A 12,822-nucleotide genomic window follows, 5' to 3' on the forward strand; every position below is an offset into this window, starting at 1 on the left:
GTGGGTCAGTCTGGTAGACAACTGCAGCTGCTTTCAGATCTGAGGTTTGTTGGTTCAAATCTTACCACTCAAACATTTTTAGTCAAATCAGCAAAATTAAAAAGATAAATGCGCCCGGAGAAATGCTCTGAGTGTGAAAGGTGCTGGTGGTGCGGTGGCTCTGTGCACGCTTGTAAGGTGCAAGCTGTGCAACACTGGGTTCAAGACCTGCCTCCTGCCAGTACCTGGATCATGCTAAACAGTCCCACAGTAGTGGGTCAGGGAGGGGGCCGTGTCTCCTCCCTGAAAAATTCTCATCTGAAAATGGAGGGTTATGGAACTTGACACGACATTTTCCGCCAGAAAAAGTAAAGAAATGCTGGGAAATATTTTGTCTTTTCAAAGTTATGAGAGCTGCATATAATAGTTTTGTAATTGTGTATATTTAACAATTTTTATTATAGTAAAAGCAAAGAATATTTAGTTCATATTCAAGTAAATTTTTGTAAAATATTGAGTGACTTATGTCATTAACCTGAGAACATGCAATTTTAACATTTAATACAGTCAACATTTCAGAAAGTAAGCAGAACATACCATCTTTCTTTGACTAATTTAATCTAAACATGCTTTCATAAAACATTTTGAAACATTATAAATAATGAAGAAAGTATACTTAACACACTTAAACACAAATAGATTTTATACTTCTTTGCAATTCATATGACTTAAAAAAGACAAAATATTTCCCAGTATTTTCTTACTTTTTCTGGCGGAAAATGTCGTGTCAAGTTCCATAACCCTCCATTTTCAGATGAGAATTTTTCAGGGAGGAGGCACGGCCCCCTCCCTGACCCACTACTGTGGGACTGTTTAGCATGATCCAGGTACTGGCAGGAGGCAGGTCTTGAACCCAGTGTTGCACAGCTTGCACCTTACAAGCGTGCACAGAGCCACCGCACCACCAGCACCTTTCACACTCAGAGCATTTCTCCGGGCGCATTTATCTTTTTAATTTTGCTGATTTGACTAAAAATGTTTGAGTGGTAAGATTTGAACCAACAAACCTCAGATCTAAAGACAGCTGTCTACCCCACTGAACCATGAGCACCTTCCACACTTTGAGCATTTCTCCGGGTGCATTTATCATTTTAATTTTACTGACTTGACTTTAAAAATGTTTGAGTGGTAAGATTTGAACTAACAAACCTCAGATCTAAATACATCTGTTTTCCCCACCGAACCATGAGCACCTTTCACATGTTGAACATTTCTCCTGGCACATTTATCTTTTTAGTTTTACTGGTTTGACTAAAAGTGGTTCACTGGTAAAATTTGAACCTAAAACCTTCATATTTGCGATCAGCTGTCTGCCACGCTGCACCACCAGCACCTTTCACGCTCACAATGTTTCTCATAATGCATTTATCTTTTCAGTTGTGCCGTTTTAACTAAAAGCGGTTCAATGGTCAAATTTAAACCCACATTTGAACCCACAAACCTGAGATCTATTAGAAACTGTCTACCACACTCAACCACCAGAGCAGAACTGTTCAGCTAGAATCTAAGAAGTTTATAAATATCTTAGTCACTCACATCAACATCACTTGAATTACATGTTAGAGTCATCAGTTCTGGATAATCTAAAACCAACATCTCATCTGCTGACGCTGTTAAAAAGAAAAAGAAAAAGTCAGTAACGTACTTTTGTGTTTTGGTCATGTTTTAACGTCCAAAGAACTCTTCTTGTTCTACATCTAATCTGAAATTCAACCCAGCCACCATCGTCTGGTTTGTCTTACCAAAATTTACCAACATTCTGTGACAAAAGTAACTACTTTTCCTAAAAAAAAATCACTCCACCTCACTGGTTTAGTTTGTCAACTGGAAGTTCGAGATTTGGTTCTAAATATCTAAAAAAAAAATCCTGAAACACTAATGACAATTGACGTTAAGACAAAAATTGTAGGTAAAAATAATGTTTTTAGAGACACTGAATATTTTTAAAGTAATAATTTTAATCAGATAATGCAGCCGTTTGATAATATTACCTGGTAAACAAAACCAGATTTATAGAAAAAAAAAAACTGATAGACAAATTGAACACTTGTTTGTTAAAATATATTATAAAGTCTTAAAAGATAGAAATGAAAAAACATGGAGTGAGGTCATTGTCAAACTGGAGTTTCACCGTTGTCCATTTTAGTCCATTTTTCTTTCTAAACTTGTTCTTTCAGCTTTTTCCTCATCCTCTGTCCTCACTCAAACTAGCTCCACGTCCTCTCTAGCTGCATCCACATGTCTTTTTTTCCTGGAAGCTGCATTTCTAACATCCTTCTACCAATATACCCACTGTCCCTCCTCTGGACGTGTCCAAACCATCTCAGTCTGGTCTCTCTAACTTTATCTCCCAGTTCTTCAACCTGTGCTGCACCTCTGATGACCTCGTTCCTAATCTTATCCATTTTTATGTGATAAAAAGTTTGTTTGTGGTCATTTATTTGTTCTCTCACATCAGCAGGTTCCACTTTAGAAAAACCTTAATGATGACACAGTTGAGTTTTAGGAAAGATTTTTCCTGGAGGATCAGGAGACTTGGACCCTTGTGGAGTTCCAGTAGACGTGTTGTGGCATGGTCACCTGAATTCAACGATTCAAGGTTCTTTATTTGTCATACACACCACATGTGGTACATGTGGTGGAATGAAAATGTGTACACAGGGTCCAAGTTACATCAAAAAAAGTATTTAAATGTAAAAGAAACAGTAATAAGATCTAAGGTATGAACTAAGAGAAATGTAAACTAAATGTGACACGGACTGTTTTTTCCAACAACCACTCTTCAATTCACTGCAGAGACAAGAAAACATGTGTTAACAGCCTGGGTGCATTATTAGTTATTTAGTAAAAAGTTCTTATGTGTTGACATGTTCTTTAAGAAGATCCACTCAACAACCAGAGTCACTATAATCTTTGGACACAATAGACCAGAGCAGACTACAGGTCATCAGATCCATTAATGGGTACCAGCCTTTCATGAACCAGTAAAAACATCATGAATCGTGGTTGGAAGATTGGTTTCAGAGCAGGGACGATTCTAGGATCGGACCTTTTGGGGTGCAACATGTATCCACATACAAATCACACAAACCAAAGCACAACTAGCTTTAATTTAACCATTAAGCATATGATGTAATCATGAAAGAAAATGGAGGATTTAGCCTACGTGCCATCACCTTCATACAGAAGAACATGTGGTACTTCCTGTTTATCACCATTTTATCTTTTACATTTATTCAGACTCCGTTTAGTTTTGGAAATGGAATAAATTGTAGTTCACCCTCTAAATGCTCAGGGTAATGCTGTACTTTGAATTACGTTCACCGATGTTTAACCTTTTTGTTTATGAGGATTTTTCCTGAAATCCCTCTGACCACAAAGCGTTCGTAATGCAAAATACCAACAATGTTGTTGGAGGGAAAGGGGGTGGAGCTCCAGCAGGTAAGGGGCGTTTCACTTCAGAACAAATTGTGATCGCTGATTGGTCAGTTGCTGACATGCCTACTGGATTGATTGACAAGAGGCGTTGAGGCTCTGACTCATGCAAAGTAATATATATTTTACTGGCCTGTTCAAGACTGTTATTTAGTCCATGTTTATTCAGTATTTTGGTGCATCTAAGGTTTGAAAACTGAGTTTCATTACTAATTCCTAATGATGGTTTATTTTTTAGGGGTGCCGAGTTAAAATTTAGATGTACTTGAACACCCCCAAACAAGCTAAAATACAGAAGTGTGCGCACGAACATATAACCCTTGCGAGCGCGAGTCATTACAGGCTAGAGTGGGCTCTTGTGTGCACGTCTCTGCTGCGACAGCCTCGGGGAGAGGAGTCTGTCCCCATCGCCACTCACTCAGGCTGGCACACACCCGAGTGAGCCGCATGGATTGTTTATTTAAAATAATCGTGCACGACCTAAACCGAGCCTTTGGTCCAGCTCCTCGGTGGTCACTGAGTGAGTTAGGCCACAGGGAAATGTCCCAGTGTGGGTGCTCGTGATGGCAACTGCACAGCATAATTTTCTTGTGTGCAGAGATGCGTGCAGGTGTGCAGCTTAGAGGGAACTTTGGTGGTAATTTCCTGCATAATTCCAGCTTTGTGGTGCTGATTATATACTGGTTCTGCTCTTATATTAAGTCTAGTTTACATCTAAAAACTATTGCGTCCTCAAGTTTTCTTTCCAAGCATTTACACTTGTAGTGGTATATTTTAAACAGTTTTCAGACTTGTTTGTAAGCCACTTACCTGCTAATCTTTGACTCATTCGGGCATTAAAAAAAAATAATAATAATTCAAGGGATGAACCTGTCCAGTGCTGTCAATAAAATGTTTTAAATGACTTATTTAAGCTCTTATGCAACAACCTGTTTTCTTGGGTTAAATCCCCACAAATTTGCAAGAATAAATATTAACAAAAAAGGCTTTAACAGTTAAATATGAGTGTTTTAATTTAACTGGAGTGTGCTGGAAACTGTTTGCTGTCTGACATATACATCCTGCTAAACTGTACACAGTCACAGCTTCCATTAAAAAATACATCTTTGTATACACAGCATTTACAGTATCATACAGAGCTGTTGCAGGTACATCCTTCTGGGTGGATGGTTTTTCCCCGTTCCTCTTTCTGATGACGACTTTCGGTGTCCACAGAATAAAAGTGGTCCTTTGAAACAGAAATCTTATTATAATGTGTCCTTTACTCCCCTGCAGTCGCCAGTCTCGTTTGTTTTTGAGCTGCCTGCTCGGCCCGTTTCAGGAACACTCAAGCCGCATCACCCCCACGGTCATTCTCACAACATGGCATTGCAGAATTCATCCATGTGCCAAACTTTGCCACAGTCATCGGAGCTTGTTGCCTCTGTAACCTCCACGTTATCATTTCCTTCTAATGTCCATTCCACTGAATGTCATTATAAAAGGCCTGCAGACACACATGAACAAAATAAAGGATTAAACACTCAAGTCTGCATGTTTCAAGTTCCATTTAAGCCAGTTCCAACTCACCATGTCCGACTCGTCGTCCTCCTCTTCCTCACTGAGGTCCGATTCGCTGTCAGTAAGCTCCCTTAGGTCTGGATGGGTCACCGAGTACAGTTCTTTCCTGATGTCGCAGTCTTCTAAACCCGTGGTGAGGTAGAAGGGGGTGTGGCCTCCAAAGGTCAGGAGGTTGGGGTTTGCGCCTTTTTTCAGCAGGAGTTTGACCAGAGAGAGATTCCGTTGGTCCACAGCCAGATGTAGCGCACCGCGACCGTTGTGCTGCTCCTGTACACCAAAGAGTCTTCATCAGAACAGAGGTGCAACATACAGAACCAAGACGTATTCTATATTGGTCCAGTGAGGATTTTAAACTGGGAGCTTTGCTTACTTTTGCATCAATGTCCGCGCCAAGATCCACCATGTTCTCCACCAGTGAGAGGAAACCATGAAATGAAGCCAGATGAAGACAGTTCTGACCTTCGTAAACATAAAGCAAGACATTCAATATATGTTTCCAGACCAGCAAGTCATTTAACTCTAGTTTTGTTCCCGATTTCCCCTAAACAGCAGATGAGAACAACATCTAGATGTATCGAAGCACCCACAGCAAATTATTCACTCTAGAATCCCTTCAGCTGAACTCGGATCAAACATTTTAATGTCAAGCTGATCGTACCCATGCTGCAAACCTCACCATTATAATTGAAGGCAGCCATCGCTGTGTGTAGATGTTCCATTTGGCAGTTTTGCGTGATGACACTGAAGCAGTACAGGTTACCGTGGCGACAGGCGATGTGAAGAGGCGTGTCTCCGCTGTTGTCCACCAGCGTGGGGTCACAGCCAGACACCAGTAAGCTGTGACACACATCCGGCTGGTTTGTTATAACTGCTAAGTGGAGAGGAGTCTGGAGGGAAGAGGACAGACATTTTAATTTTAATTAATCTTCCTATAAAGTGCATTTGTTTTTAATTAATGCTGGTCACAAAAAGCTGCAACGAATGTAAAAAATACAAAAGAAGATTTAAACGTATATACCTGTCTCAGGTCGTTCTGTATGTTGAGGAACTGTGTGTTTTTCGACAGGTCGATCATTCTTCTGATGTAGTCTTTGGCCTCGTGGATGATGGCCATGTGGAGCAGCCTGCAGAGACCAACAATAAAATAAACTTGTTGCACAACAGGAGCAAAAAGAATATACCCTTAAAAACAAAATAATAAGGCACTGTCTGACAATCAACACCAGATTTCACTTAATGCATCAAAAAATGTTTGTTTTTTTTGCTACAAATTTACTTCTTTAGCTTGAAGTAATTATGTTAATTTAGTGACCACCAGATATAAATGACCCTTGTGCCAAAACAGCCCATTTGAAAACTATTTTGTTAATATCTAAAAAAGTTAAATCTGGTCCTCTGGACATTCAAAAAAAAAAAAAAATTGTATAAACGTTTCGTCTTTCATCTTTTGGATGAAAGACAAAACGTTTCTACAATTTTTTTTTTTATGTCCAGAGGACCAGATTTAACTTTTTAGATTTTTCTACCTGGACTATTGAGCGTGCATCAGGATATTTTGTTAGTAATCAAGTCAAATCAATAAAAACAAGTTTTGTTAATTACCCCCAAGAAAAGAATGATCTACAATTTATATTTATTTAAAAAACATTTTGTATTCACAGCAGGTTAGACTCCTAACTGGAAAATCACGTTTAACAAAGTGTAAAATAAAATACAAGGGTCCTGAAAGGCACTTCCGGTAACGAGGTGCCTTTTTTCGGTACAACACCACTTGTCGCAGTTAAAGGCCGTAATTGGGCTTCACAAACACGGTTTAAACAAAGTCAAAGTTGGTTGTACGCTTCTTCTATTCACAATAAACATTTCCCGTACTGCGTTTCATAATGATCAAGTTGCAAATGTTTATTAGATTAAGCAGTTTGCTCCATTAAGCGTTTTGAGACAAGCTAACGTTGCACGAGCTACGAATGCGCACTATATAACGCGGCGGAGTCATAACATTGCAACATAAGAATGCTTAGGGTGCCCTTTAAATTTAGCATCCACTTAGTTTTTAATAGCACAAGACGTTTAAACGCAGGGTTTAAGTTTCTCGTTCTGTAGTTTCACATTGTTGCATTGTGTTGTTGTTTTTCACAGTAACGCGCATCGGATGGATTCCTTGGCGGCGCGCCTGGGACTTTCCCACTCTGACCCCTGCTGACAATTTGGTTTTTTTTTTGTTTGTTTTTGTTTACGAGCTTCTTCGAAACACTACAGCAAAGTCTCATTTTGAACAATACAATATTTGCGTATAAAGACGTGTAACTCTTTCCAATTTATTACGAACCAAACGCTTAAAAACTGCACTAAGTAAAATATTCCCTACGGAGGAGGAAGGCCCTCATGGACGAGACCGAAAACCCAACGGGCTGTCCCCCCCCCCCCACTCATCTAAAAACTTCTAAACATCCATCGTGCTCGGTGAAACTTACGTGTCTCCATCTTCTGTGATCTGTGTTTGCCAGTCGTGCAGCGGTTCTTCGTGTGCAGCGGGAGCCCGCTGTTGGTGTTCGGATTCCAGCTGGAGCCGCTGGATCTCCTCCGCCACCGCCTGGAAATCCTTCTCCTCCATGGAATTCACGCCGCTGTCGAGCCGCTCGTCGGTCGACGACGGGTCCCCCTTCCCCTCTTTAGACTCCCGGTTGTAATCCATTTGGTTCAACAAACTGATCCGGTGGAGATCCATAGTGATTATAAAGATCCGTGCAGTGCGGGACTCGGTTGTTTTGTGACTCCGTCGCTCGGAGGAACAGTACCCTCTCTGAATGGCTGCCGCGGCGGGCGGAGCTTAACAACAAGGCGGGGGATTTCCAGGACTGCTTCACCTATTTTAACTCAGATCCCTGGCTCGGACTGGGGATTTCTGACATGTAAACGTTGCTCAGCGAGCAAAAGACGTGCAGGATCCATCTGCTGCACAATTCATGTCGTTTCTACACATTTTAAACCTTTGCAAGACGCCGGGCAAAGAGACGGCTCGCGGGCTATAAGTGGCCGCTGCTCTAAAGCCATTCGGTCCTCAATGTTACCAAAGTAACCTTGTAACTGACATTATAAACAACCGTGCTAGCTTACAGTATTTGTTAGGGATTGTTTTCAGTTACTATCACACCAAACTTAACATTGGCTGAGTTACTGTTTTTGTTTTCTTAAAACCAGCTGACTGTGGCAACCATCTTGCATTGGGTTGACTCCAAAAGTTAATCAGCTGTCAATGTACATCCAATAATTACCATATGAAAATCTCATTAAATTCTGTACAGTTCTGCATTAAATTCTGCATCGTTTTTATGTCTATATTCTGATTTACTTCATTTTGTATTTTGCTTTGTGTGTTACCTGTTGTTCTGTCTGTACAGCACTTCGGTTGGCTTTGTCCCTGTTTAAAGTGCTCTATAAATAAAATGGTATGGTGTGTACAGTGGTTCATGAGCTATTTTGCTAACAGACAGAGATAGCAGGCTGGACTAGTTAATGGTGCACTTTTAGAAACACATCTTTTACAATCAGTTAGTGCTCAGAGCATGTTTTGGGGATGAGTCTCAGCTACTCTCAATAAATTTCAGCTTATTATATGTAAACATGGCTGAGTTATAACCATTTATTTTGTTTGCTAAACTATCAGCTGTGTTAGCCATCTTGAAAGGAGTTGACCTCAAAAGTTAATCAGGTGTAGATCTATATCCAGCTGCTAATACCTAAGTTTCATTAAACTCTACCAAATGAACATTTTAGACAAGTAGGCCTCACAACTTCAATTCAATTTTTGACTAAAGTTTGAGACAAAATTAAACTAAACATAAACAGTTACAGTAGAATCACAAACTGAGGTAGACAAATGCGCGTTTTAATTCAATATGTCTTTAATTGAATACGGTCCTCATACATTTGACACAATGACGCCAACACAATATCCTGCTGCAGGAGTTTCCTCCAAAAGTTAAAGAGCAATTTCAGTTTATTGTACAACGTGACAAAGGCGTGAGCAAGGCAGCGGGCGTGCAGTCAGTGGACTTTCCCCAACACCCTTCCCATCCTGACCACATGGTCAAGTGTTTAAGATGTTACAGAGCACTGATGTTTGAAATGGTGTTGGTAGAATAAACTCCAGACACCAAACTCCTTTAGTTCTTTTGCAGAAAACAGAAATGGAGTCGCTCAAGTTCTCGTTGAGGCCACAGAGCTGCGACCGAGCCCGATAAACAAACATGGGCCCGAACACGCTGTTCTAGAGGGCTGCTGGGGAAACTCCAGCTTCCTGTTGTTCACACTGTGGGACCAGTTCAACCAGGAAGCTCACACTTCACTCCCAGCGCTTATTTTATCGCCTTTATTGTTATAAAATAAGAATTAAACACGTCTGCAGATTTAAACCAGCGTTGCAAAGTTCGATCAGCTGTTTCTGTTTTCAGACATGTTTTTGCGTGAATTCGATTTAAAAGAAGTACCGGTAACTATTTTATTTTAAAGCCAGTCATAAGAAGCCATTTTGGCTCTGCTGATTAAAAAATAGTGATTGATTCTCTTTATTTTGTGCCTCAAATGACGGATACATTTTTCAGAAACAGCCAAAGCATTAAAGGAGCTCCGGACAGATGCAGACGTGACTCGTGCCTGGGTGTTTGTGCGCTGTCAGTGCTTTCTCCAGGATTTTCTGCATAAACCCCCGAGTCATCATGTTATGGTTTATATTATCTCTGTTCGTACAACTAGAACATGTGACGTGAAGAAACTGAAACACACGCAGGGTGTAATTACGTTCAAGGATATTTCGCTAACAGACACATTATTGTTTCGCAGTATGAGGTTTCAGGTACATCAGGAAGTCTTTGTTCCTCCTGGGGAATAATAAACTACTTAAAACTATTTATTTTAAACATTTAAAGTTCCAGTAAAGTTCAGTCAGGTCATCGGGACGGTTTCTTTTTTTTTGTTGTTGAGACGTTTTATCCTTCATCACTTCTTCGATCTGAGGAGCCACAAACAAACTCAGTCCCACAAGCAGCACACTCCCATCGTGGACCAACCAGTTTGCTGGTGATAAGATGGTTTCTGGGACCCGCCCTCTCCCCTGTCAACTCCTCTGAGGCAGCCATAGCCAAAGTGGTTCAAAACATCAAAGTTCATGCTCAATGATCCAGGTAGAAAATCCAACAAAGTTCAGTCGGGTCATCTGGATGGTTTCTTTTTTTGTTGTTGAGACGTTTCGTCCTTCGTCCAAAAGACTGCATCAGTCCGAGGAGCCACAAACAGGACGGGGGAGAGGGCGGGCCCCAGAAACCATCTTATCACCAGCAAACTCCGCTATGCTGCCTGTGGGACTCAGCGTGTTTGTGGCTTCTCAGACTGATGAAGTCCTTAGGATGAAACATCTGAACAACAAAAAATAAACTGTCCAGATGACCTGACTGAACCTTGTTGGATTGTTCACCTGGATTATCGAGATTGAACTTTGAACATAAAGTTGTAGGTTTTAATTCTTCCATAGAGAAACTCTGTTACATATTTGTGTGATTGTTCACCAACCTGCGAAACGTGCCCAGTTTGTGTCAGTGGGAATCCCTGGGATTTCTGTGGATTAAAGAATACTTATGGTCAAAAATGACTCACCGTGAGTCACTTTGACTCATTAAACATCGAAGTGAACAGTGACTCAGAAGGTCACGTTAAACAAAGAACGCCAAAATGAGTTCAGCTAATTATTTACCTGTTTCTTTCTGTATCGCTTCTGGAGCTGTACAGTAAACTGGTTATCTCCTCAATCCACTTCCTGAATGTTTCTTTCACACACAAGAATATTTGTGGAATTTTTACAGCATCACTTTTTTAAAAAACGATTGCAGAAATCCTTTACTGCGACTCAAAATGTTACATATTCAGATTTTTGATGTGAAATCGTTGCATCAATGAAAACAGATTACCTGAAAAAAAATGGTATTCTGTAAATGTTTACTGCCTGTTCTACATTACATAGTTAATCTAGCAGGAATATTATCAGTTACCTGCTGGAAGTGATACAGCTACCTGCTACTGCTGTTATTGAGTTCAAACAACCACAGAACTCAATAATTGTGTCAAAAGGTGAAGATTTCCCACAAAGGACTAAAGAAAAACGTTGCCATTGTCAGTTTATGACACTAATGTTGACCTTATTTACTGGAAATGTTTTTACTTCTTTGACTTTTCTTGGGATTTCCAAGTTTTTATAAATAATTTTGGTATTTTTTTATCGTTTGACATCATCATGGACACAAACAAATCAAGTCAATAAACGAGCTTTCTGTGCAACATCGCTAACCGTTTGTTTTCATCTTTAAAATCTGCTTCAACCATCTCTGCTGGGATTTTATTTCATTTTTTAAGGCACCAGTCTAAACGTCCTTTATCGAACACCTGAATTTTTCGTCTCGTTGGGAAGTTGCTCGTGAAAAATCGTGACCATGTTGCAGAAACTCCCGGGTCAGATCACATCTGGAGAGAAGCCAGGCAGTTTTAAAAGGATGGAAACAAACCTGATCTGATGAGTCACATCTGTGTGTGAACGCCAGATTCATTTTCACTGCAGGGTTAATATTCACCACCAGGGGGCGGAAGAGGACCGTTCATCTGAACAAATTGACCATAAAATCATGAAACTGGAACTTTCACAATTAAATTATATATATTTTGCCTCCTCACTCACTAGGTAAGAGTCCAGAGCTGCAAAACGTGCGACAGTGATCATCAACTTGCAGCCAGTGGGCCGCTTTCAGCCCAATGAAGGGCCTTTTCCAGTCCAAGGGGATGATCGCTGTGCTACAAGCTGAAAAATAACAATAAAAATCTAATTAAGTGTTATATTAAAAAAAAAAACTGCATTGAAAACAGTTGTTTGCTACATTATAAAACCAGAAATCTATGATAAATCGTTGACATTTATTGCATAAAATTCAAATATTGAACAATTTGAAGTAAAATAATCTGAAGTTAAAGTGAACCTAAAAAAATTGTTTGAAATCAAATTGAGCTGTATACAAGAAACCTTAATTTACTTGACTTTTTTAATGATCAAGTTGATTTTAAGTATTGTTCCAGAATCCCCCTTTTAACACATATTCCATGATATGTTTGCAAAAGTGTGCTTTATGATAATCTTTTCTGTGTCTGGTTTTAAAAAAAAAAGTTTTCTGGCAGATTTCAGAGAAACATCCCTCTGTGTGGCTGGAGAATGGATTAACGAAGTTAACTGGCTAACAAACTCCTAGCATGTCTTAATTAAAGTGTTATTAGCCTCTATCTGTCAAATTTAATTCATTCTCATATTTGTAAAAAATGTATTTTTCTGTTTGAATTATTTGTATCAATAATATTAATTTTCATATTATTTATGGTCAAAACTATGAGTCCATGCAAAAGGCTTTAGAGCCCCATGTGGCTCCAGAGCCACAGATTGCAGACGCCTGTGTTAAACCTAAACTATTAAACTAAATTATTACAAACTGATATTACTAATTAATCTAATTATGCCCAGCTGGGAACAGTTTCATGTTCAAATCTTAAACCGATGCATATCTTGTCCACTAGAGGGCGACAAATAAAACTTTGAAAATTGAAGGCAGAAACATTTAAATGAGTTTCAGATTATTATTTTTTTAACATTTGTAATTAATTAATCTAAGTGAGTAAATTAGAGGATTAGTTCGTTAATTTGTTTTTTGTTTTGTGAAGTGAGGTTTTTAAAAACCGAATGAAAGGATAAAGATTAAC

At 39.5% G+C, this 12,822-nt stretch overlaps 1 protein-coding gene across 1 annotated transcript; it reads right to left on the bottom strand.

The window, feature by feature from the left end:
* Nucleotides 1-4,461: 4,461 nt before the first annotated feature.
* nfkbiab (nuclear factor of kappa light polypeptide gene enhancer in B-cells inhibitor, alpha b) lies at nucleotides 4,462-7,853 on the bottom strand. The gene is made up of 6 exons (XM_037695115.1): nucleotides 7,509-7,853; nucleotides 6,053-6,158; nucleotides 5,711-5,921; nucleotides 5,405-5,493; nucleotides 5,044-5,301; nucleotides 4,462-4,960 (listed from the first exon to the last, which is right to left on the bottom strand). The coding sequence occupies exons 1-6, from the start codon at nucleotides 7,760-7,762 to the stop codon at nucleotides 4,925-4,927; spliced, it is 954 nt and encodes a 317-aa protein (XP_037551043.1). The 5' UTR covers nucleotides 7,763-7,853; the 3' UTR covers nucleotides 4,462-4,924.
* Between the last annotated feature and the right edge of the window lie 4,969 nt (nucleotides 7,854-12,822).

The sequence above is a fragment of the Nematolebias whitei genome, chromosome 21, assembly GCF_014905685.2.
Source record: "Nematolebias whitei isolate Nwh7 chromosome 21, NemWhi1, whole genome shotgun sequence".
Lineage (NCBI taxonomy): Eukaryota > Metazoa > Chordata > Actinopteri > Cyprinodontiformes > Rivulidae > Nematolebias > Nematolebias whitei.